Source organism: Mycosarcoma maydis, chromosome 15 (assembly GCF_000328475.2).
Source record: "Mycosarcoma maydis chromosome 15, whole genome shotgun sequence".
In the NCBI taxonomy this organism is placed as follows: Eukaryota; Fungi; Basidiomycota; class Ustilaginomycetes; order Ustilaginales; genus Mycosarcoma; species Mycosarcoma maydis.
This window is the reverse complement of record NC_026492.1, coordinates 227,930-252,204: the sequence shown is the minus strand read 5'-3', so window position 1 is coordinate 252,204 and position 24,275 is coordinate 227,930. Positions and strand designations below refer to the sequence as shown.

The following is a 24,275-nucleotide window of genomic DNA, read 5'->3' as shown; positions in this document are numbered from 1 at the left end:
GCGCGGTGGTCGGAAAGATGGAAAGAGGTTGTAAAAGACGAACGACGCTTTCGCGGGGTTGTGCATTCACGATTCGCTCACATGGCCCAACACTCTTGTAAATCGGGTCCCTCCATCAGCGAATCGGGAGACTCTTTCATTCGTGAATTAGTGCATCTGAGATTCGTGATTCACGGATTGGATTTGATGCATCTCGGACGTCACTCACAACTCTCACGACTTTGAGGGCATTCATGGTTATTCGTGATTAGGGTTAAGAAGAATTCGCACGTCGCCCAACCACGAATTTCATTCACGATTCGTGACTTGTGACTGTGGTTGTTGGCTGACCGCCGTCACAGAGTCGTGTGCGTTATTCACGATTCGTGATTGACTCAGCCATTCGTGATTCTTGATTCACAATCATGATTCTCATCAGCAACGAGCACATCGACATTCGTCCCTTGGTCGATTACCGTCATCAATCAAAGCATTTCAATCACAAAAGCTGCTGCTGCTAAACCACAGGGATCGCAACCATATCTGTCCAATCCATTCCCACGCTGTGGTGCCGAGCAGCAAAGACATTGATCACCCATCATCGTCTACCTTGGTCAGTTCAACATTGCCGACCAGCCTACGCAGCAGGTCAGAAACGGTGTAGCATGTCACAGGTAGGCACAAATCCGCTGCAAACTCATCAGGATGGACGCCTTGCAAAGCATCCTGCGCTATCACGTCCTCTCTATGCCTTTGATCTTCCCCCAGCACTTCACAACTCCCTCCGACTCCGATCAAGAATAGAGGAGACAGAAGCGTCCCAGCTGTTGGCTCCAACTGTGTCAGAATCGCCATCACCTGCGCCTCAAGAATTGCAGACACACGATGCCGGCCATCCTCGCACACCCTCTCAGCTTCGTGTACCGCCGTGCTCCCTTTGTCCCTCGTGTCCCTCGTTCGCATCAGTCACAGCGCAGCGTGCTCACTTCCGCTCCGACTGGCATCGATACAACGTACAACTCAACGTACAGAATGCTTCGCTTCTCGTATCCGAACAAGTCTTCGAAAAGCTTTCAGAAGAGGTCGAGAGCGCAAGCGAGCTCGAGTCGGACGAAGACGCTCACCAGTCACAGTCTTCCGCGGTAAAAACTGATATCGTTACCAAGATTCTGGCTCGCACTTCGCTCAGTGCCGGCAGCCGCCCATCTCCTGACAATGCAGAAGAATCGACAGAAGCACATGATTCCAACACGCTGGATGCCATGCAGTTGCGTGCACCTCTTCTATGGTTTGTTTCCAAAGGTACTGCTTCCGACGCAGACAAGCTGCACCAGACACAGCTCGGATTTCACCGTAATGCTTTCCCAGACCCAGGCACTCCTTCAGCTCCCGCGTTGTCCGGCACATCTTCCATCGCCGACTGGTATGCCGCCTGTATTACCTCTATGCAAGCTGGCCGTATCACCCGCAAAGGATCAAAGCAGTCGGCGTGGAAAGGTAAGCGTGTCAAGTCAAAGGAAGTTCAAGAAGCCGCCAAATCTGTCATGATGACCGTACTGGATGGTCAAGGTTTCATCCCTGGTCTGTCAACAGCGGTCAAGTCGGAGACCGCCGGCAGCAGCGACGAAGAAGCGGCTTTCAGCTCAGGTTCCGACAACGACGAGTCTTCCGACGAGACCATGTCAGCGTCCACGATCAGCCGCAACCCCATTGCTGACCCACCATTGCGCATGTGGACTGTTCTTCTGCTTGGCGGTGGTCACTTTGCAGCATCCGTCATCGCCCTCAATCCGCATGTGACTACGTACAGCGGAAAACAACGAGGCGGCAACAACGCTCCCAGAGAAGACCGTTCGCTGATTCTATTGGCGCACAAAGCCTTCCATCGGTATACCACGCGCCGTAAGCAGGGTGGTGGTCAAGCTGCTCAGGATGCTACGGGGCGATTTGCCAAGTCGGCAGGTGCCCAACTGCGCCGATACAACGAGGCTGCACTCGGGGACGACATCCGGGATCTTCTCGACTCACCTGGTTGGAGAGAGCTCGTCTCCCGCAGTGAAAAAATTTGGATCCGAGCGGGAGCACGCGCCGCGAGAGGTCTTCTCTGGTCTTGGGAAGGTGCAAAAGCTAGTCGAGGCAGTCCGCTCGAAGCTGCTCGTACTGATGGCCGACTTGGATCCTTGCCCTTCCCTACCAGACGTCCTACGATCGGCGAGACGGTGCGATGCTTCCTCGAGCTTGCCAAGGTCAAGGTCGAGCACAAGTCTGCGGAACAACTCGCAGCTGAGGAGCAAGAGGCGCTCGAACGTATCAACCAGAAATCCCGCAAAGAGGCCGAAGCTAGGCGGCGAGAGGAGAAAGCCCGAGAGCGCGCAACTGCTTTGGAGAAGAGTCGGGCCGAGAAGAGTGCCAAGCCAGTGCGCTTGAGCGAGGAGGAACAAACAGAGCGAAGCAAGTGGAACCGGTTGGTCGAGATGATCCGCAAAAACAGATCAGAAGCAGCCATAACGTTCCTCAGCAAGAACGAGCAGGATTTGCTCGGCGGCAACATCGACGCTCGGTTTCCAGACTGGCTTCTCGAACAGGAAGCCAACGAAGCTGGTTCATCCGCCCCGGCTTCGAGACTGATTCCAGGCACACTTCTGCAACTGGCAGCCGAAGCTGGCAGCGAGACAGTCTTACGCTACCTTCTTGAAGACAAGCGTGCCAATCCAACCCTTGCTGCTGAGCGACTAGGCGAACTGCGAAAGCGCTTTACCGAAGCTAGTGAGGCGGATCAGCCAGAAGACACATTGGTCGAGCCACCGCACCGCGCTGCGTACGATCTGTGCAGCACGAAAGAGGTGCGCAATGTGTTCCGTCGAATGATGGCCGAGCATGCTGACTGGTTCCACTGGGGCGGCATGTCGTCCGGTGGAGCCCGTGTCCCCAGTGCGCTGACCGAAGAAATGCAGGACAGCCAGTCGGCAAAGCAGAAGGACCGACGAGCGGTCATGCGCGAAAAGGCACGAGAGCGTGCCAGCAAAGCCGCCGAGAAATCCGCCTCCAACGCCTCTGCATCGGCCGAGGAGCAGGCAGAATCGGCAGCTCAGCAACAGCAGCAGAAGAGCACGCATCACACCACCAACCGTCTCGGAGGCAGCAATACGGCGCCGAGGGCTCTGTTGCAGCAGAGGGACGAACAGCAAGGATTGACTCCGGAGATGCGGGCTCGAATCGAACGCGAGAAACGCGCCAGAGCAGCAGAAGAGCGCATGAAAGCTCTGATGAACAAGTAGTCAACGTGGCAGCTTACAAACCTGAAGATCACCATACTCACTTTTGTGAAGCCCTACAGACGATTGCAAATTAAACATGAATGCGATCCAGGGTCACACGAATGAGTCTGTATCACTGACCGATATGAGTACAAGGCAGAGAGAGGAGCTCTATCGAACGAAATTCATTGAATAACCACCACCTGGCTGTTGAGTAAACTTGAAGTTGTTGGTGCTCAACCCAAAGTTGCCCAGGATGCTGTCACCTAAACCTTTGAGCTTTTGAATCATCTCGTCCTTTTCCTTCTCAGCAGCTTGTTGTGCTTTTGGTTCGAGTCGCTTGATTGAGTCCATGATTTCAGGTTTCGTAGCTTGCGATAAGTCGGGGAGAGTTAGGAGGAGCTTGCTGTCTTCGAGGGCGGAGGAGAGGCTGGACCAACCACCAATTTGTTCGTTGGCCTGCGCACGACGATATAAGGCTTTGACATAGTTGGGCTGATCGAGGAGCGACTGATTGGAAGCTTTGACGGCGTCACGGTACTGTTCGAGGCGTAGATGAGTGGCTGCAATGTTGGCATAAATGATGGACCGGAAGAGTCGAATTTGTTGGTGTTCTTCTGTTTCGACATCAGCCGGTTGAGATGGTGGTGATGGTGGCGGTGATGATGTTGATGCTACGTTCAACACGTTTACCTCGTTTACCCCCTCAGCGTCGTCCTCTGGCACAGAGATATGTTGTTCATCTCGAACTTCGTCTGAGACCTCTTGTGATGTGCTTGAAGACGGTTCTCGCGCTGGCAGCTGCGAAAGAATGTCAAGATAAATGGAAAGAGCCCCATCGTAGTCTTTGGCAGTAAATTTGCGGTTTGCTTGGGCCTTGAGCTCGTGGATCTCTTCCGAGATGTATGCCTCCTGTATGATGGCCATTGTAAGCTCTGTTCTTTCCTTTGTAATCAATGGCGGCGCATGTCGACTGTGGTGGTTGCTGCTTGGTATGGTGGGCAGAAAGGGAACTAGCTGCTCTCCACGCTCGTGTGTGTCACATGTGCGAATAGCTGACCGATTTCCGAAGCGGGTCACGAGTGTGATACGACAAAGGTGGAGGATCGAATCGCTGCGCGCGACACGCACACGCGCCGAATGCCAAGAACGTTGGTGCACGGCGCACTGACAACTCGTGACTGCTTCGAACGTTGAACACAAGACGCCGCTCTGAACCCCGTCCACTTGCCGATTCACGATTCTCACCATCGCTCTACCACCCAGAGTATAGCACGAGCTAGATCAAGCAGTATGGGAGATACAAATTCGACTCTTAAGCAGCCCGAGCTGGTCCCGCTCAGTAATCAGGTGGCGGGTCATCCGGATGGTGTTCAGAGCTTGGAGGGCGGGCGTCTGGTTGTCAAAGCTTGCCTGCCACGCGAGCTCGAGTTCTACGCAAAAGTGAAGCAAGCAGCTGCAGGGCTGGCTGGCTTGGAGAGTCGCCAGGTCGAACTGCTTGGGAGACTGCTCAAGGCAATGCCAGAATGCCATGGAAGCTGGCAGGAGTATACGGGAAGTCAAACGGCAGCGTCACCGTCAAAGGACGAATCAGCTCGTATTGTGATGGAGAATCTCACATACGGCTACGAAAAGCCCAATGTATGTGATATCAAGCTGGGGACTCAGCTTTGGGACGAAGAGGCAAGCGAAGAGAAACGACAAAGGATGGAAAAGGCAGCTGCTAGCACTACGAGTGGCTCGCACGGCATTCGACTGACGGGATGGCAGGTGCGTACCAGACTAGATCAAAGGACAGTCAGGATATGTGATGGACTGACTCTATTCTTGCCATGGCTGATCCGAACTGAACTGGCAGGTATACGATTCCGAGACGAACACCTATCGCAGCGTACCAAAGACGTTTGGAAAGACGATCCATGCTGAACATCTAGCTCTGGGGATGCGAATGCTTCTGGCATGCCCCGAACAGGGAGATGCTGAAGAAGCCGAAGCATTGCTAGAGGGTACGAGCATATCTGAGGGTACATCTCGTCATCGTCTTGCCAGCTTACCAGAAGGGCTGGTCGTGAGGCTGCTGCGGGATCACCTGATCAACGACCTCGAGGAACTGTACGCTATTTTCGCAGAGGTCGAAGTGCGAATGCGAGGCGCATCGTTGCTGAGCGTTTACGAGGGCGATCCAGCTCGATTAGATGCCACGCTGAGCCGTGATGGCTCACATGGACAGGGCAGACCTCAGGTGCGCTTGATCGACTTTGGCCACGCGACGATTGTGCCTGGCCAAGGGCCGGATCAAGGTATTTTGCTTGGGCTGAGCACAGTGCTTGAATTGGCAAGAAAGACACTCGAGAAGCTAGAGAGCAAGTCGATGCAAGAGTAGCGCAGAGGTCGCTTTCAGGTAGGATTCAAGATTGATCCGCCAACACGAAAGTGAGTGTTAGTTATTTTGGATCGCGTATGGTCGCTGACTCAGATTCACAATTCACGATTGTCTTTCTGAGCCGAGGTCTGTGATTCAAAATTGACGATGGACGATTGATTGCTTTCCACCTTTGCAGATGGACCCTAATTCACGATTTTTATTCGAGATTCACGATTTGGTGTTTGTAGTAGATAAGTTGACAATAACCGAATGCAAGACAGATTCGTGATTCGTGATTGGCAAAATCGGTGATTTCTGAGCACCGGTCAACTTTTTTTACAGGCGGGATCGTGGTTGAGGTTGCAAGAATCACAGTGTGCAGCGTGAAGTGGGGTTTACCAGATCGAAAAGTGTGATCTGCTTCGTGTGATGATGCTTGAGGAGAGAGGTGAGTGAATGCGCTGTGCTGAACCCCTATTCACGATTCACGATTCACGTTCCACGATTCTTGTTTGCCCTTGACATGAATCACGAATCACGAATTGAGTGTAAGCTGGCTGCAACTCACACTCGAAACTTGGCCACGCACGCTTCGGCTAACTTAACCATAAAAACTCGATCTGTCTACGGTCAACCCAATCGTGAATCACGAATCTGTGAATCGTGAATGCCAAAACAGCCAATTCACGTGTCTCTCCACTCGTGACTACGCACAAAGTCCAACACAACACGCAGTTAGTTGTAAGTGGTGCACGGTGGATATACATTCGCGATTTGTGATTCTGTGATTCACGATTGTTCTTTCAGGCCACCAATTTCGTCTCCTCCTCTCACCGTACTCATTCGGTCAAACGTATCGCGACGATCTCCTACCGTCCAATCGCTCGCTTTCTAGTCCTTGGTCTCTCCTCATATCTGCCCAACTAGCTTGTGTCATTGCCGCTGCACACCGCATTCACCCACGTTTGAGCTGTTGCACGCACTGCCACCTGCTCTGGAACCAACTCATCATGCTGCATATTCTACGTTGAGCTTGCTACACCATTCACATTGGTGACGACGCACTCTCGTCATGGTCACGTCAAGCCCTGTCAGATCTTCCTTGGCGCAGGCATTTGAGCCTCCACCGGCTGCTTCGCAGAACAACGACAGAGCGACAGCATCACATCCTGCTTCCTCTCCCATGCCACAGCCAGCCACTGCACCGTCTTCTCTACCTTTTCCGCCTTCGAAGCTCCGCTGTCTCAAGTGTCAGCCCATTCTCCAGCTTTCTCGTTCCTCTGCCAGCGTGCACTCGAATCATCTCAACCATCCCAGCCATTCCACCTCGCTCATTATCCCTCCCAATCACGTCACCATTCGTCAATATATAGGCCCGCTTCCTGTTCCAGCATCCGCCGCCAAAGCTGTCGCAAAAGCCATCGTTGAAGACAGTACCTACCATGACGCTAGCTCGTCCCGCCATCAACCTGACGACTCTCATCAAGCACAATCCTCCCCCAGCGACGTCAAACCTCACGTTCAAGCCGCAGATCACGCATCGCATCTCTCCGAACTGCCTTCTACCACCGAAACATGTCAGTCACAAACTTGGACTGATCCTTTTCGTATTCCCAGCCCCACCCACCCAAAGCAGCATAGCCTCGAACGCACGCAGTCCCCGCTTCCTTCTTCTCCCAAGGGCAAGCAAGCGCATCTTTCACCATCTCGTCCCCATTTGATCAACAGAGGTCCTTCTTCTGTCTCGGTCCTCTCAAACGCATCCTTCGTCAGCGCACACTCTTTCACTCGCTCCACTCTTAGCGATTCTGAGGCTTCTCGACGTGCACACGCAATCTTTGACCGACGTCTCAGTCAACTGGCAGCCACTGACGTCTCTTCCTCCAAATCCCGCTCTGTCAGTCCTTCCAAAAATAGGTTCAAGCTCGGTTCTAAGAAGAGCAACCAATCGTTTCCTGTCAGCCTGACGGCCAGCGACTCGCCCAAGCCTTACATTTCGAACCTTCGGAGCGTCGCCTCATTTGGTCCACTCAACCATGCCAAATCGCCGGCAAAAGCCTTCCATAATGTTCGCAGCGCGGACAACCTTCGTGTCGCAGCTCTGCGACAGCGGCGTGGGTCAGGTTCGGAAGGCGTCCGACCCTCTGCATCGGCTACTTCTTCTCCTTGTGCAGCTTCAACTGCTTTGCCTATCCTGGACTTGCCTCTAAACCAGATCGAAGAAGCTATCAACGATGCAGATCTTTCACAACAAGCCCAGTCGATCCGAAGCGTGCATCTCAGTCCGAATCAAAAAAGCAAGACTATCTCGGCGCCGAACGGACCCATCATTGACGCCGACCACCAACACCGTCCTTTCGCTGCTAGCAACGACACCACCATCATTCGCAGCAGCGCCGAAACCAGCCATGTCGATCTCAGATCCTCCTCGAAGCCCCGACTCTCCTTTTCCACCAGATCTGGAACGGACACAGCCGAAGCACACCAGACCGATGCGGCCGAGTCAAGGGATCATGACCTCTTGCATCCTGCTTGGGAACAGGCAGTCTCTCCGGTCACAAGCGATCCCCACGCTCAGACGGACGCCCTTCGCCACGGATCCAACATGTCGACCGATACAGATCCGCCAGCGAGTCCGACAAGGGCATCGCGCAGCCTCGTCGGCAGAGGTATGCCGATAAAAAAGCGTTCGCTCACATTTACCGGTGAGCCAGCCGTGACTCACACCCAACAGGATTCATCAGGCATCCATTCGCCCCGGACCGCCGCCCATCCACGCGACTTTTCGCGCCAAAGCAGAATGAGCAGAGCTTCCACAGTTGGCACCTTCAACACCATCGGCACCGTCGCCACAGAGGGTAGCTTCGGCGCCACCGCCGGGACCTCGTCTGGTCTTGCTCGAAAATTTCTCGCTGGTGGAACTTTTGGACGGAACGGAAAGCGTGCCGATTCGATGCAAATTAAGAACGAGCGCTTCAAATTGAGATCCTCACGAAGAGATCCGGCTCGGAATGCGCTCGCCTCGAGCTCGCCATCCTCGGTTCGAACGCGGAAACCAGCATCTCCATTTGCAGTCCGCAGTCGCCGCGCAGCTCGCTCGTCGAGCTACGCCTCCCTGCGACGAAATGCGACACAGCGCATATCGGCCAATGCCACCGATGCTTCCCTCGCCGACTCATCCTCATTCACCAACGCCAAAGGCGTGCAACCTGGTGCTGTCGGCACCAGTGGTGGAGGCACCAAGTGGGTCGGTGAGAGCTTCCAGGTTGGCCAGCGCTTCTGGGACATTCTCCTTGCGCGCCGTGACGAATTGCAAAAGCTGGTCCCATGTACGTGCGGTCAGGAACAAGCCTCTACACAGCATGATGCTCCCGTCGAGGCTTCATCTGACAGCTCTCTCTCCTCGCACGAGAAGCAGAGAGATGAGCAAGCGGCCCAGGTCCGCCATCTCAAACAAAGTCCGGACGGCGTCATCACCCTTCTCGCGCAAAAGGCGCAAGACATCTCCGATGACAAGGCTACAGCAGCGCAAACACATGCCGCACCTGCCTCCGCTTCCTCGAAGAAGATGCCCGACCTCCACGTTGAATTGCCTTCAAGGGACAATGTAATACTAACCTCGCGGGAGAAAGTCCGAGGTACCCCAACTGAACGCCGAAAGCTCGTCAACGACGAGTCGACTGCTACCATACAGACTGTTCATCCGGACGAGGCTACACCTTTGACCATTGAAGCGCGTCAAGGATGGAGCGAGATTGTTTTTAAAATGTCGTCTCTCACCGGAGAGCTAGGCAGCGCGCGTAAAGCGCGCAAAGCTGATCGCAAAAGCGGCAAAAACTTACCGCGCAATTCGCCGTCCACACCACAAGAGGAGCAGAAAATCCACACACTTGGCCAAGAAGTAAGCACGGATGCGTCTGACCGTAATGGATCGCCCAGATTGCCAACAGACTCGGACTTCAAGATTATGGCGAGGTCTTCTAGCCTTGTCGAGTCGGACAGATCCTCGACCACCTCCAAATCTGCCTATGTATCTCTCAACCCGTCCACGCAGGCCAACGGTTACGCGCCCCGCGCTTCCAGCCTCGTGTCGACCAAGATACCCACCATGACAAGAAGCAATGCTTTGGCGCATCCCGCTCCGCCGGCGTCTGTCGAAGCCAATAATCCCGAGCTTGTCCATCAGCTCTTGCGCCGCAAAAGCGATCTCGGCGAGGCGCCAGAGATTCTATCAGACGCTGCAAGTGACCATGCTGTGGTGGTACAGCCCGTCGCCTCACCGCTTGACCTTACACCGACGCAAGAGCTCGCATCACCTCTTCATGGCCCTTTGCTAGAGCAAGATCCACTCCCCCTCGATCCCAGCCCATCGAGCGAACGAGCGATCTCGGCCGTGAAGCCATCTGGTCTCCACAAGGCGATCGATCATTCGAGCAGTCCCGAGCGCAAAAAGACGGTCAAGTTCGACACCGGCTCCCGGCGACCTGCAATCAAAGGTCGTTTTACTGTTTCCCTCTTCGCTGACAAGGCGGAAGACGACCGGATTCAATCTTCCAACGTGGGTCGAGCTGCAGCTGGTGATGCCAAGCCATGCCCGCCCGCCGAAGTGCTTGCTCGACCACAGCCTCATACGCTGCAGGCTCCAAGTTCGGGAGACAGCTCCACTCCCGAAAGTGAACTGTGTGAGAGCGAGACCAACATCATCACTCGTAAGACTGTGCTCAAGAAGGACCGCATGCTCGTCAAGATTGCATGGACGCCGCACGAAGACCTGCCTAGCGAATTCGACGAGTTGCAGGCGCGAAAATACACCATCCGAGAGGAGGAATGGCGCGAATTCGTCGTTGTGTTTAGAATGGGCAAGCTTGAGCTTTGGTCTGATCCCACCTTGACCAATAGGCTCATCGGGCACGGCGACCGACTCAAGTTGCGTCTAACCATTCCTCTATCGCGAGGTTCGACCTTTGTTTCGCTCTACTCTCCCGTTGATCGCATCTTTGCTTTGACCTTCCAACCGTGGAAGTCTCTCTCCACGCATCACGGCAAGCGAGGCATCCAGTTGCGCCGACAAGGCACCGACATTGTCCTCTTTGACTGTCGCGCTCGATCGGCAGCGGCAGATTGGATGTGGGAGCTGTGGAGGGAGCTCGGCGGTCTGATCCCCGATTCGCTCGAGGTTCACGTTCCCTCGTTTGGCCTCAAGGTCAGGATCCCTGTGCCCGAGTCGATGCCTGTAGAGCGACCAGACGCGGCGGTTACACCTGCTAGTCAGCTCAGCTCCGAGAAAGGCGGACTGCTTGCGCTTGACTCGATTGGACAGACGCAGGATGGAGGCGAGGGCTTCAAGCTCATCAACCGCAACAACGTGATTGCCATGGTATGGAAACTCTTCAGCCGCATCGAGCAGTGGCGCGATCTTATGGCCTTGGCGCAGAAACGAGGCCTCAAACTCGAACTTGCATGGCGACGTGGCACCGAGCTCGACTGGGTGATCAACGAAAGGACCGTTGAAAACGAGCCTCGGCACTGGGCCGTTCTGTGCGGGGCGCTGCTCAGAGATTACAAGCAACCTTCGATCCTGGAGCTGAGAGCAGCTGTCCACTATCCGACGTCTGTGCTAGCTGCTCCCGGTCAGTACATGCAAGAGCCACCTGCTGTCGAGGGGTTCCTGTGGCGTGTTAAGCCAGTGTCCGGTGCCCTGACCCGTCTCTACTTTACGACGTACGATGGCCACATCTACATCTGCCGCACTACGCGAGCGTTTCCTCCCGATCGGCACCTCGCTGTCCAGATGCAAGAGGCAATGGGGATGCGTGTACCTCGCACGAGCGGAACGACGCAGGGTCGAGCACCCAAGGCTTCGACTCCGGCGACGAGAAACGCCTTGACTCGTGCTCTGGCCAAGTTTGTCGGTGCCAACAAGGCGGCGCGCCGCGACGAAGACGTGGCGACATTGCGTCAGAATGTGTTAGAGGCCATCAGCTACCCAGCACAGACGGATGAAGAGTTCCGGGGTCAAATCGAGGCCTACCAGTCCTTTGAGAGGCGCCGACAGTTTGAGCAGATCCGGGGCTCGGACGGTTTCATTGATCTCAAGCAAATCCACACCATCAAGACGGTCGGAAACGGTCCGGTTCGCTGCCCAGGTGAGGACGACGTACGTCGACCCACCCGATCAAGCCAAAGTCGATTGATGCAAAAGGTCAAGGAGGACCTCGCAGTGGCTCAGCGTGATGGGGAAGAGTCGGACGATGAGGATGCAGACCACTCGATCACCGACCTGGGTGGTCAAGAGGGACTTGAGCTTGCTGAGGACGCAAACGATGTGCGTCGTGCGCGACAGATCGAGATCACGCTCACAAATGGCAAGACGATCCGACTGGAGGCTTTTAGCGCATCCGTGGCCAGAGAATGGGTGGAGCGCATCGCCGAGCTGGTCAAATACTGGCGGCGAAGGGAGCGGGCGGACGCGGCTGAACTCATGTACGCGACGGGCGTGGACATTTCGGAGCTTCACAAGCAGTTGCAAGGGCGTCAGACGCATACCAGGGGCATCGAGGAGATCGATGAGCAAAAGCTTTCTCCGATTCTTGGAAATATATGGAACTGGTGCCAAATCGAAGGCTGCCGCGGTATCATCCGATCTGGACGGCTGTTCCACAAGAAGGGCAGCTACAGCGCATTCAAAGGTCGCGACTATGTTTTGATCGCTGGTCGTCTGCTCTGCTTCAAATTGGTCAAGTCGGTAAGGACGACGCGAGCGAGACAGAACAATGGCATCTTTCACCGACGACAGGACACGGTGATCCACTTACGCGACGCCTACGTCTACAGTGGCAAGCTGAGCGTAGATATGCTCAAGAACGGACGATCGGACCCGGCGCAAGCGGTATCAGGGATTGGCGGAGGCGGTTCAAACAGCGGCAAGCGTCATCGTGTTCCGCGAGTGTACGCCGATGGACTGTTTTCTGTCGATGACGACGAGGATTGCACGTTTGTGATTCGGTACCGTCCGGAGCGCGTCAATACGCCGGCGGATCCCAGTGTCAGCAGTCTGCATGGCAAAGATGGCCCGAAGGGTAGACAAGGTGGTACAGAGACGGCAGCGAAAAAGATAGGGGATGGGCAAGATGCGTCGTGTAGCGTACCGAGGCTGGATGATAAGGTGCACAAGTACATCGCGATGCGGGCGCGATCCAAGGTGGAACGAGATCTGTGGGTGCGCTGCATCACGTACGAGATTGAAAAGATCGTACGCGACGATGTAGAGCGCGAGAAGAAGCTCAAGAACACGGGCAAGGTCGATCACAAGTAAAGATCGGATCGCTGCTAGGATGAGGGTGGGCGAGATTATTCAATTTAGAACTTATACCCAACGGTGCGCGCTGTGGAGCACATTGCCAGTGCCAAGCTCAGCCAATCACGAATAGAAGGTTTGAACGTTGGTCGCGTGCGTTGGCGTGTCATAGCAAAGTGCCAATGAACCAGGCCTGGATCCACGCTGAAGGAATCATGAATGGATGGCTTGAGATGGCTTGAGAAGGCGTGCTTAGACTAAAGTACAATAGCAAGGCTTGGAACTGAGTAGCGACTTGGGTCAAGCAAAGCGTACGACGAGTTGCTGACTGTATTTGGTGCGTGTTTCGCGGATCATGGGTCAAGGAGTGGCCTTGGGCTTCTTTGCGCCGTACTTTGACCTTGAAGTGTGTCTTCCTGCGACACCGGCCAAGTCCTGAGCACCTCTGACCAAGTGATATCTGATACCTGGACAGTCCTGTACTCTGCCGCCTCTGACGAGTACTACCGAGTGTTCCTGCAGATTGTGGCCTTCACCCGGAATGTACGCTGCGACAGAACGGCCGTTGGACAGCTTGACACGCGCCACTTTTCGAATCGCCGAGTTGGGCTTCTTGGGCTTGGTGGTAAAGATCTTGCTGCAAACTCCCTTGACGAATGGTTTGGACTCCAGAGCGGGCACCTTGTTCACAGCAGGACGGTGCGGTTTTCGTGCTCCTCGCAGATTCTGTTGCAGAGTGACGCTCCATATTGACGACGACGAAAACGTGCGTTGTGAACCAGACTGGCGCGAGAGAGTGCCAGAAGCAAGCCGAGATGGCCCCGCTACGGCGTTGCGCAAAACCGATGAGACAATGCTCCAAGACATGTTGACAGAAGAGCGTATGTGACGACAAGGACAAGCCGTCGATCCAAAGTGCTAAAATGCTTGGTGGTGATCGTCACTGAATGGCGGCTTCAGACACCATTCGTGATTTGTGATTGGTGACCATTCGTGATCCACCGAAAAAAGAAGTCGCAAGATTCACGATTCGTGATTCGTGATTCGTGATTCGTGATTGCTACTCGGTCGAGTCACGTGAGCTGTCATCGTCGGAATCTAACAAGCTGCAACCCTAAACTCGAAACGCCAGAAGAAAACTCGCAAGTCACGAGTCGTGAGTGCACAGAGGCAGTCAGTCACAGCTGCGAGTCGTGAGTCTTGAGTCACAAATCACGAATCGTGAAATCGTGAATCACAAATCACGAATGTGTGAGACGTGCACGCGCACCAGCCAGCCAAGGACGAAAGTCACAGTCACCAGTCGTAAGTTTCGCACGGTTGTCTCGGCGAGCAACACGGAAGCAAAGTCGCGCGCTGTCAATCACGAATCCTGGTCGAAACTGCTTACTCGACTGCCATCATCCTCATCGACGAGTACAAAGGCAGAGCCAGCTCGGGATACACCCCCTACGACGTCATACCGAACAGCGTAGTCGCAGTGTCTTGGCTCTAGGATTCATCGACACGACCAAGCTCGTCCTGAACCTCACGCACGACTTTGGCATAGCATCGGCGGACATCATGGGTGACACTTTCCTGTCTCAGCCCGAGTTCTTCGAGGTGGAGCTTGGAGAGTCGCTTCTGTCGAGAACAGAGACGCTCGCTTCATTTCGAGAGCTAGGACCACCCGATCTGGTCCACGTTATCAAATTTACAGGCACAAGCGCCCGATCGCGCGACATTGGCTCGTATCACTATGTGTCTGGTGTCGATGCGTCCTCATCGGCGGCTCTGGCTGCCTACATCAACAGCCTCACGTATGAGCTAGACCAGAATCCAGGCTTTTTCTCGAGCAAAGCCGCGTACAAGCTCAAGAGCGGTGCATACTGTTGCTTCAACGCGTTTTCGCGTGTTGACGTGCGCGTGGAGGTGCGCATTCCAGGAAGCGTCGATGCGTACGTCGTCGATCTGCGCGGAGAGCGACACGAAACCACGCCCGAAATCTGGCAAGAGGTCTACTTGTCCGCCCTCCTCCGCTCGATCCTTTATGCGGATGATGCCAATTACCGTCTGGCTGGCTATCGCAAGCTCGACCCCATCTCGAGTCCCGATGCCGAGCATCGCTTCTTGCAAGCAGCAGAAAACCTTTTCTTCAAGGGTTGGCAACTAGGCTCTGATCCGGAAGTGCAGGTTGCTACCGTGGTTTCAAATCATCTCACTGCTGGTATCCTCAAGTATTTCGGCGAAGCGTCTAGGTACGAACAGGCGGTCAACCTCTTTGAAAAGCTCTGGGCGAGAGAACCAGAAGTCGCAGCGCTCGTCGCACAATCGTACATCGGTATGAACGAAGAAATCAAGGCGGTCCAAGTCATGCACAGCGCCATCAGGGAGACGCCACAGTCGTATGCGTTGCTGCACGCCCAAGTCGACTTTTTGCGTTCCAAGGGCAAATACGAGTGGGCGCTCAAAGTGGCTAAGCAAGCGGTCAACTGCGCACCATCGGAATTTGTGACGTGGGCCAAGTTGACGGAATGCTACATTGATTTGGAGCAGTGGGAGTCGGCGTTGTACACGCTCAATTCGTGCCCCATGTTTACCTACAACGAACGCGATCTGCACCGAATGCCTACGCCAGCACGAAGCCACTTGCCCATCAAGACGTTTATCGCTGAGAGCGGCTTGGTGGATGAAGAGAGTGCGCGCGACAACGAGGCGGATGTGGCGTTGCTGCGTCTGCCTGCGCCGGCGCTGCGCGGAACTTTTGCCAAAGCGTATGCACTGCTGGGACGTCTTGTCAACTCGATCGGTTGGGACGAGCTGTTGCGGTACCGTTCCAACGTGTTTGTCATGGAGGAAGAGTACCGTGCGCAGAAGGCGGCTGCGACACAGGCAGAGCAAGCAGAGGAAGACGCTTCGATCCGTGGGGTTGCGCCTAGCGATTCGCCTGCGATTGCGTCTTCGACTCCACCGCAAGCGTCCAACGCTGCAGCTGGCACCGAGGGAGTTGAGACCGAGGCAAACGACTCGTCAGAGCAGAGCGACGATGAACAGGACAGCAGCGAGATTCGACCATCGAACCAGGCGCTAACGTCGCAGCTGGGCATCCAGTCGACGGCCAACGCTTCATCGCAATCGATTCCGATGATCAAGATCTCGACGGAATCCGACCACGAACGCGAAAAGCAAGAACTGGAAGACTACATGAAGACGATGAACGTATCCGCGTCGGATCAGCCAGACGACGAGGATGCTTCGGCGCATGCTTCGATCCAGGTGGAGCCACCGCCGCTGGAGAAGCCGGCGCAAGCGTCAGCGGGACACGAGCGAAGCGAGTCGACATCCACGGCTGTGGCTGCGACTATGGCGGGCGATCTGTCGGCAGCTTTGCACGCCAACGCCAACGCCAACGGCAAAGCGGGACCGATTGTGAACGGCGAACACGATGCATCGATCGCCATGGCGGAAGCGCGGCAAAAGGAGAAGAACACGGGCTTTTCGTTCCGGGACAAACGACTTTGCGAACGGTGGTTGGACAACCTGTTCATGGTTCTGTACGAAGATCTGCGCGTCTACACAATCTGGCGAGCCGAGATCGCACATTTCCGGAGTCAAAACTTGGCGTACCGTAAGACGGGCACGGAATGGGAGATCCTCGGCGAGCTCGCGTTACGGCTGTTGCACAAAGAGGAAGCGCGCGATGCATTCCAACGATGCGTCGACGTCAAGTTTAGCGCCAAAGCGTATCTGCGGCTGTTGGAGATCTACACGGAAGCGAGGGACGTTCAGCGCAGCCTGTGGACCGCGATTCGGTTGACCGCGTACCACCACCGGTGGTACATGGAGGGCAGTTTCCCTGGCGCTGTGGCGACGAGCCTGTTCAAGTTGATCAAGACCGAGGGCTTGGCCAAAGTGAGCTACACGTTGGTATCCATGAGTCCGCCGCCGGCGATATTAAGGTTGATGCAGAACTACTTTGCTTATGCTACGGCGTTCAAGGTGCCCGGGTACGATTTCTAGGTGAAGCCACGGATTAGCAACCGACAGTTGTAGTGCACGGTGCTTCGGGTTTCATGATTGGGTCGCATTCGTGAGTCTGTACGCTGTTGCAATCACCAATGTGAATGCGAGCAAGCAACATGCAAATCTTGGATCCTTGTGCTTTGAGAGGATGTGCTCAGCTTGAAACGGGAAAGGAGAATCGTGAAACATGAATCTATCACGTGTCCAGGAAGACCGAAAGGAGGTTGGTTACGCGCTACGCGCCATGGCGCGAGGGAAACAAAAAAAAGCGTCGAGGCGAAGCCGAGTGTTGTGCAACACGCACGACGGCGAGTCGGCACACCTGAGGAAGCAGCGTGAGTGCAGGGCTCGACGTCGGACAGATGCGGAAAGCGTGTTGAATGTGCCGTTGGTTTGCGTTGCGTGCGTCGTTAGGTGTCTAGTGGAATCGGAACTGCGTCGACGTGCTTGGTGCTTGGTGCTTGGTGCTTGTTGGTTGCCGAGCTAAGCCGAAACCAAACGCTCCGAAGAGTAAGCTGTTCACGGTTTGCAGAGGTCGTCGTGCAAGCTCCAAGTCGAACTCGAGACGCGAGTGTTGGTGGTCGTCATTCCATCCATCGGCGCTCTGCAAGAGCACGTCTCTGGAAACGCCGGCTCCAAGCTTGGCTCCAAGAAACTCGTCCCGTACAGTCACAATTTCGTCTCGGCGATAGCCTTCATGCTTCACGCTTAAATTTTATTACTGTTTTTTTTTTTTCGATTAATCGGTCGTGAAATTTGAAATGAATATGATCGCCAAGAATCTGGACGGCTATTCGGCTAGATCGACATGCTAGACGAGCGTAAAAAGGCGTAGAGACGGCTCCAATGCCAAAGTGTGTTCGTCGACACGGAGTTGGCGTGTTTTTCGGTTTCTTCGACTGGGTTTTCACTGGTTTGGGGCTGATGTGACTTCTTGGCATCACTCGGCGACTTTTTCCGGCTTGGCTCTCGTGTCTGCATGTCGATCTTCAGGGTCACCACTGACGCAACCATCTGAAACCGAATAAACACACACACACGCATACACTTTTGACTACACACTCGTGACTCACCCTACTCACATCGTGACGCATGACGGCCCTCACAACTGTACACAACCATCCACAAACTTGCCGCAGCACGTCAAGTCTTGTCGTCGCAAGTCCGGCTTGCATGCAGCTGCTGCCAGTTCTCGGGTCGGATCACGCCGTCAGCATCCACGCTGCGCACGATCCGTCAGCACCACCAATCGTGATTCCGGGCGGAGGCTGACTGCTGATTGTGTGCACAGAGTTCGCGCCTGTCCGAATTGGAACTGGCCCCTGACGTCGATGTGGGGCTGCGATAGGGGGGCCATGCTGCAAGGACGATCAGTGCTGGCCGGCTTGCACAGCTCGCTTCAACACACGCAAGTCTCTAACTTAGTCGAATCATCCTACGCCTACAGTGACACGCCAAATAACTAGTCCTGAATATACTGTACCCGCACTGTCGCGCTGGATACTGTAAGCTTGCAGAGCTTTCTCGGCTGGATTTACCGCGGCAGTCGCTACAAAAAGAAATAGAAACAGAAATAGAAACAGAAAAAGAAAAAGAAAAAGAAAAAAAAAAGTGAAAGTGAAAGTGAAAGCCGATGGGCGGTTGATTTTGTAGTTGTCTCTTGAGTTAGTATCAGCTGTGCCTGTGTTGTTGTTGCGCCAAGTTTCTGTCGATCCTCTGGCTCAGCAGACCACGCACCTCGACAGCCTTGACGCTTCTTCTTGGCGCGCTCTTTCAGTTGGTCAGTTCGTGTCTCGGAGTCCATCGAGTCGAAACACGGTTGGCCTTATATTGTACCTCGTACCTCGCGCAACTTTTGGCGACTTGCTTCTCGTCCTCACACCAACCACTTTTGCCTCGACAGAATCTCCTCCGTATAGAGTCAGCATTTCCCCTCGTCTTGGTGCTCCGAGTGGATTTGCTTGGTATCGTGCTTTCGACTTGGTCACACGTATACGACAGCCGCATCGCTCACCATCTTTGGCATAGAATCCACCATCATACAGCAGCACAGCATGAGGTCATTACCCCTTTCCACAGCCACGCTAGCGCTCACGCTTCTAGCAGCCAGCACCGCCATCTCGACCAGCATCCCGTTTGGCTCACCTCCTATTGACTACCAACTCTTGAAACGTTCCGTCACCACCAACGCCGCCACGCTCTCTGGTGCCACGTACGACTACATTATCGTCGGCGGAGGTCTCGCCGGCCTTGTCGTCGCGAATCGCCTCTCTGCCAACCCCAACATCTCGGTCGCCGTCATCGAAGCCGGCGCTTCCGGGTATGCTGATAACGCCAAATTCACCGTCCCCGCTGCCAACCTGTACGACTCGTCCGTAGGCACCCAGTACGACTGGCAGTGGTCCACTACGCCCCAGGCGGGCCTCGCCGGGAGAAGCGCCGCTTGGCCTCGTGGCAAGGTGCTCGGTGGGAGCTCGGCGATCAACGGCCTGTATTACGTGCGACACAGTTCGATCGAGCAGAATGTCTGGGCGGATCTGATCGACGACACGCAGGACTGGACGTGGGACAAGATGCTAGATGCCATGAAGAAGAGCGAGAAGTTTACGCCACCCAACTCGGCCACCACGTCGAGGTTCAGCGTACCGGTGGATGCGAGCTCGCATGGAACCGACGGTCCGTTGCACGTCAGCTATCCGCAAACCACGTATGCTCAGGTGGGCGCATTTCTGCAGTCCACCAACAACGTCGGCATTGCGCAATCCACCAATCCCGACGCCGGCGAGAGTTGGGGTGCGTTTCTGGCCACCAGCAACATCAATCCCACCAACTCGACGCGCAGTTTCTCCAGGACCGCCTACCTGGATCCCGTCACGTACCGAGCCAACCTCGACGTTCTGACCGGCCACCTTGTCACTAAAGTCACGTTCAACTCGACCACCGATGCGCGCGGCGCCGTCGCTTCCGGTGTAGAGTTCAGTGCTGCAAGCGGCGCTACGCCGCAGCCGGTGTATGCGAGAAAGGAGGTGATCCTCTGCGGTGGTGCGGTCAACGATCCCCAAATCCTTCAGCTCAGCGGTATCGGCGACGCGTCGCTGCTAAGCAGCTTGGGCATCACTCAGGTCGTGGATCTGCCCGGTGTAGGCTACCATTTGCAAGACCATCTGAGCACTGGTGTGGTCTTCAACCCGTCGAGCTCGGCGACCATGCCCCCGACGTCGGTGACAGGCAATCGCGCCACGGATTCGTACGTCAACAGCGCGATCGCCTACGTCTCGGGCTCGACCATCTTTGGCCAACAGGAGTGGAGCTCGATGGTCGAGCAGATGCGTACCGATCGCGATGGCGCCGTGTCGGCGTACGATGCACCGGCGGCGGTGCGCGCCGGATACAATGCGACCTACACGGCACAGGTGGAGCGCCTGTTCCCGTCGTCGATCGGGCCGATCGAGCTGCTGTTTGCGCTCTCGTTCGGCGGCGTCCAGGTCCAGGCGGCGCTGCAACATCCGTTGTCGAGGGGAAGCATTCGCATCAGCTCGACGAATCCGTTTACTCCCCCGACAATCGACCCGGGCTATCTCTCTAATGCGGTCGACATGACGATCCTGCGCGAGGGATTCAAACTCGCCCGTCGCGTCGGATCCACACCACCGCTCTCCACGTTTACGTCGTCCGAAGCAGCACCTGGATCGGGCGTCGCTTCCGACGCACAGTGGGAGACATGGATCCGCAATACTGTGGGGACCGAATTCCACCCTTCGTCTACGTGCTCGATGCTCCCGCGAGAATACGGTGGCGTCGTCGATAAATCCCTCAAGGTGTACGGCACACAGAACGTGCGTGTGATCGACGCCAGTGTGCCACCAATCAGCTTCAGCGCTCATCTGATGAGCATCACCTACGGCCTCGCCGAGATGGGCAGCGAGATGATCCTGCACGACTATGCGAGCGCCATGACGCCGACACCGGTGTCCAATACGAGTACATCGAGCGCGGGTGCAAGCACGCGTGCAAGCGCTGCTGGTGCACCCACCTCTGCCTCGAACCCGGCCACCTCGAGCGCCTCGTTGACATGCACCATCCCGCTCTTGGCGCTCCTCTCTCCGTTGCTCATCCTTGCTTCCACATTGCTCTAACTTGGCCTGCATCCCCCCTCCTCATTTCACATCCCTGCATCCCGATCACACCCTGTCCTTGCATCGCATCTCACATTTCGATATCTGGAATTCTTGTCTCTTTTCAATCATCTCATGTTTGCTACGTATCGTCGGCCTGACTGTGGCTGTGTCGCATGTGCCATTCGCCCAAACCAATCGTGACGCACTGCAGTGCGGAATGCGCCTAACTGGATGGATTCAATTCACATTTACGATGGCAGACAAAGGGGAGATTGAAGTGCGCGCGCGGCGTGCCACTAGAGGACAGTCTCGTTGCTCTCGTACCTGCGATACGTGTAGCCGAGGAAGGCGAGGTCCTTGCTTCCGACCCCGACATCAGCGCCTGCCGGGGTCTCAGGGACGTCCTGGTAATCTTCGGTGGGGAAGTAGCTTGTATCAGTAATGCTCTTCAACTGCGGAATAAACGGAGCGTCGATCTGGCGAATCGTCGCCCAGTCGACGCCGGCAAAAAACGCATGGCCCTTGATCTCGCTAGCGCTGTTGCGTCCCAGTCGGTTCTCAGGAGCACTGATGAGTCTACGAATCATATCTTCCGCCTCGGGCGACAGATGAATGTCATCCGGAAACTGCAACGTCTCCCTCCACGCCAGAATCTTGCGGTACGTGTCGTGCGCATTCTCGGAACAGAACGGCGGATACCCGCACAGACACTCAAACATAATCGCTCCCAAACTCCACCAGTCACACTCATTTCCGTACCCCTGCTGCAGGAAGATCTCGGGCGCAATGTAGTCCGGCGTGCCCACTGTAGAGTAGGCCAGCTTTCTTCGGTTCGCCTTCCACGTCGCAATCGTATCCTTGGACGATAGCGTCAGATTGATCGAGTTGACCGCTACCGAATTCCGACCGGTCTGTGCAGGGTTCTGCGCCGCGGTGCCTTCGAACAGACGCTGGTAGTACGCCGAATCGTGCTGCTTGTGGAAGCCAGTCGACAGGCCGAAATCCGAGAGCTTGATGTGACCCTTGGCGTCGATCAGGATGTTGTCCGGTTTGATGTCACGGTGGATGAAGCCGAGCTTGTGGATGCCCTCGAGAGCAAGCACGCACTCGGCCATGTAGAAGCGCGTCACGTCTTCGGAAAACGTGTCGTACTTGATCAGCATGGTCATCAGATCTCCGCCGGGCAAAAACTCCATGAGAAGGTACAGATACGCGGTGTCCTGGAACGAGTAGTACAGCTGCACCACCCAAGGCGAATTGCTCTCGGCGAGCACGTCTCTCTCGGCGCGCACATGTGCCAGCTGGTCCTTCTTGAACATCTCGCTCTTGCGCAATGTCTTCATGGCGTAGATCTTGCCCGTGTCGGTCTTTTGCACCAATCGTACCTCACCAAACGCACCCTTGCCGATCACCTTGACCGTCCGGAAGTCGTCCAAGCCCAGCCGCGTCCTTCGCAAGCGCAAAAAGTTGGACTCACGACGTCCCAGTTGTGCCAGCTGACGTGCTTTGCGCTCGTCCGAGAGGTGGACGCCGTCGGGCGGGTTGGTAAGTCGGTCTTCGAGCTCGGCTGCACGCTTGATACGCTCCACCGCTTGTTCTACGTAGACCTTGTAAAAGTTTTCCAGCTTCAGCTTGGCGCCGGTGGCAGCCTCGATGGTGGATTTTTGCATCCCGTTAGTGGATCGCTCAAAGTAGACATAATCCGCGGGCTTCTCGTTTGCGGGATTCGGCGAGGTGGAGCCGCCAGATTGAGTGTACTGTTGTTGTTGTTGCTGTTGTTGCTGTTGTTGTTGCTGTTGCTGCTGTTGGTAGAATTGCTGCTGCTGCTGCTGCTGTTGTTGTTGCTGCTGTTGTTGCGAGTAGGTTTGAGCTTGACCGTGTGGCTGTGGACTCCTGGGTGCGGCGTTAAGGGGACGAGCGGAAGGAGACGGGGATCTGTTGATGGGCGAAGCACCGGGTGCACGCTGCATGTAGCCAGAGTTGGGAGCTTGAAGACCTTGCTGTTGAGAAGCAGCGATTTGCTGCTGCTGTAAGTGTGCGGCTTGGGACATGGCGGGGTGCTGAAGTTGAGAAGGAGGCGCTTGTGCCTGGGCGGCGATAGCAGCCTGGTGGATTTGCGCGTGCAGATGAGGAGGAGCGTGGTACTGGTGTGCGGCCGAGGCCTGCTGTGCGTAGGCTTTGAGGAGGAGATGAAAGCAAAGAAACAGGATCAAGGGTTAGAGTGCGAAGGTGGATAAAAAGGGTGATCAATGAGATGGAAACAAGACAACCAACCTTGACTTTGAGCAAAGCCGCCTTGACCAGCAGCGCTGAAGCCGTAGGCGACCGGACCGTGGTTGGAGGCGAGATTCATGTTGTAGCCCATGGGAGCAGCGTACTGAGCACCATAGGCCATCTGGTTGGTGGGCTGTTGCACCTGCGGGAGTGCATGTGCCTGTGGGAGAGGCGACTGGCCCGGGTTGGGCGCACCGTTGCGTTGAGCCATATGGAAGCGAGGATAGGGGCTCAAGCGTTGAAGCGCAGAGTATCAAGCCTTTTGGACACGATGAGAGGCGTACGTTGCGTACTTTGCGTGGTCGAGAAGCGCAAGGCGGCGGCCACCAAAGAGGAACAAAGCCGAACCAATCCAGAGATACAACGCTTCTTGTGATTTGTGTGCGAGGCTCTGATGTGTAGATGCTTGGCGGTTGAGGTGGGCGTAGAAGGGTGATGAGGTGAAACGAGTGACTCGCGACTCACGACTCACAACGGTCACTCACGACTGAGTCACGAGTTGAGCGCTTCGTGCTTGGCTCACTTGTGGTGTTCTTGCGCTTGTGCTTGTGCTTGACGGATGCGCCCAAAGCCGCCCTGTCAACCAAGCACGGAGCGTCAAGCACCCGTCAAGCACCACGCACCCAGGAGCGCGCGTGTGTGTGTGCGTTGGCGCTTACAGGCAGCGTTGTTGCGGTGTTGCGCTGCTGTGCTGCTGTGTTGCTGTGCTGCTGTGCTGGCTCGAAACTCACACTCGGAAGAAAATTGCGTGTTGAGCGCCAGTCAGACCAACACTCACCTGTGCCCGATTTCGTCAAATCGACGTGCCTCTTTCCCCGATAAGAGATGAACAATTCGTGATTCATTCGTGATTATTTCACGGTTATTCGTGATTGTGGGTTGGCTCGATTTCAAAACATTCGTGATTCACTCACTATTCACGAATATTCACGGGCGCGCGCTCTCTCTCTCTCACACACACAAAAAGAACAACACTCGTGACT

The 24,275-nt window shown here is 55.4% G+C and overlaps 9 protein-coding genes across 9 annotated transcripts; 5 read left to right on the top strand and 4 right to left on the bottom strand.

The window, feature by feature from the left end:
• Positions 1-644: 644 nt before the first annotated feature.
• On the top strand, positions 645-3,257 carry UMAG_04964 (uncharacterized protein; the record flags this gene model as incomplete). Its single annotated transcript, XM_011392969.1, has 1 exon — positions 645-3,257. One exon carries the CDS (start codon positions 645-647, stop codon positions 3,255-3,257), a length of 2,613 nt encoding a protein of 870 aa, XP_011391271.1.
• Positions 3,258-3,407: 150 nt separating this feature from the next.
• Positions 3,408-4,163, bottom strand: UMAG_04963 (uncharacterized protein; the record flags this gene model as incomplete). Its single annotated transcript, XM_011392968.1, has 1 exon — positions 3,408-4,163. One exon carries the CDS (start codon positions 4,161-4,163, stop codon positions 3,408-3,410), a length of 756 nt encoding a protein of 251 aa, XP_011391270.1.
• A 366-nt stretch (positions 4,164-4,529) lies between these two features.
• UMAG_04962 (uncharacterized protein) lies at positions 4,530-5,619 on the top strand (the record flags this gene model as incomplete). The annotated part of the gene is made up of 2 exons (XM_011392967.1): positions 4,530-5,006; positions 5,095-5,619. 2 exons carry the CDS (start codon positions 4,530-4,532, stop codon positions 5,617-5,619), a joined length of 1,002 nt encoding a protein of 333 aa, XP_011391269.1.
• Positions 5,620-6,673: 1,054 nt separating this feature from the next.
• On the top strand, positions 6,674-12,916 carry UMAG_04961 (uncharacterized protein; the record flags this gene model as incomplete). Its single annotated transcript, XM_011392966.1, has 1 exon — positions 6,674-12,916. The coding sequence occupies one exon, from the start codon at positions 6,674-6,676 to the stop codon at positions 12,914-12,916; it is 6,243 nt and encodes a 2,080-aa protein (XP_011391268.1).
• A 342-nt stretch (positions 12,917-13,258) lies between these two features.
• UMAG_04960 (mitochondrial 37S ribosomal protein uS12m) lies at positions 13,259-13,765 on the bottom strand (the record flags this gene model as incomplete). The annotated part of the gene is made up of 1 exon (XM_011392965.1): positions 13,259-13,765. The coding sequence occupies one exon, from the start codon at positions 13,763-13,765 to the stop codon at positions 13,259-13,261; it is 507 nt and encodes a 168-aa protein (XP_011391267.1).
• Positions 13,766-14,461: 696 nt separating this feature from the next.
• Positions 14,462-16,897, top strand: UMAG_04959 (uncharacterized protein; the record flags this gene model as incomplete). The annotated part of the gene is made up of 1 exon (XM_011392964.1): positions 14,462-16,897. One exon carries the CDS (start codon positions 14,462-14,464, stop codon positions 16,895-16,897), a length of 2,436 nt encoding a protein of 811 aa, XP_011391266.1.
• Positions 16,898-17,698: 801 nt separating this feature from the next.
• UMAG_04958 (uncharacterized protein) lies at positions 17,699-18,257 on the bottom strand (the record flags this gene model as incomplete). Its single annotated transcript, XM_011392963.1, has 3 exons — positions 17,699-17,914; positions 17,974-18,008; positions 18,131-18,257. The coding sequence occupies 3 exons, from the start codon at positions 18,255-18,257 to the stop codon at positions 17,699-17,701; spliced, it is 378 nt and encodes a 125-aa protein (XP_011391265.1).
• A 697-nt stretch (positions 18,258-18,954) lies between these two features.
• On the top strand, positions 18,955-21,036 carry UMAG_11554 (uncharacterized protein; the record flags this gene model as incomplete). Its single annotated transcript, XM_011393066.1, has 1 exon — positions 18,955-21,036. One exon carries the CDS (start codon positions 18,955-18,957, stop codon positions 21,034-21,036), a length of 2,082 nt encoding a protein of 693 aa, XP_011391368.1.
• Positions 21,037-21,314: 278 nt separating this feature from the next.
• Positions 21,315-23,503, bottom strand: UMAG_04956 (protein kinase Ukc1p; the record flags this gene model as incomplete). The annotated part of the gene is made up of 2 exons (XM_011392962.1): positions 21,315-23,194; positions 23,293-23,503. The coding sequence occupies 2 exons, from the start codon at positions 23,501-23,503 to the stop codon at positions 21,315-21,317; spliced, it is 2,091 nt and encodes a 696-aa protein (XP_011391264.1).
• Positions 23,504-24,275: the final 772 nt, after the last annotated feature.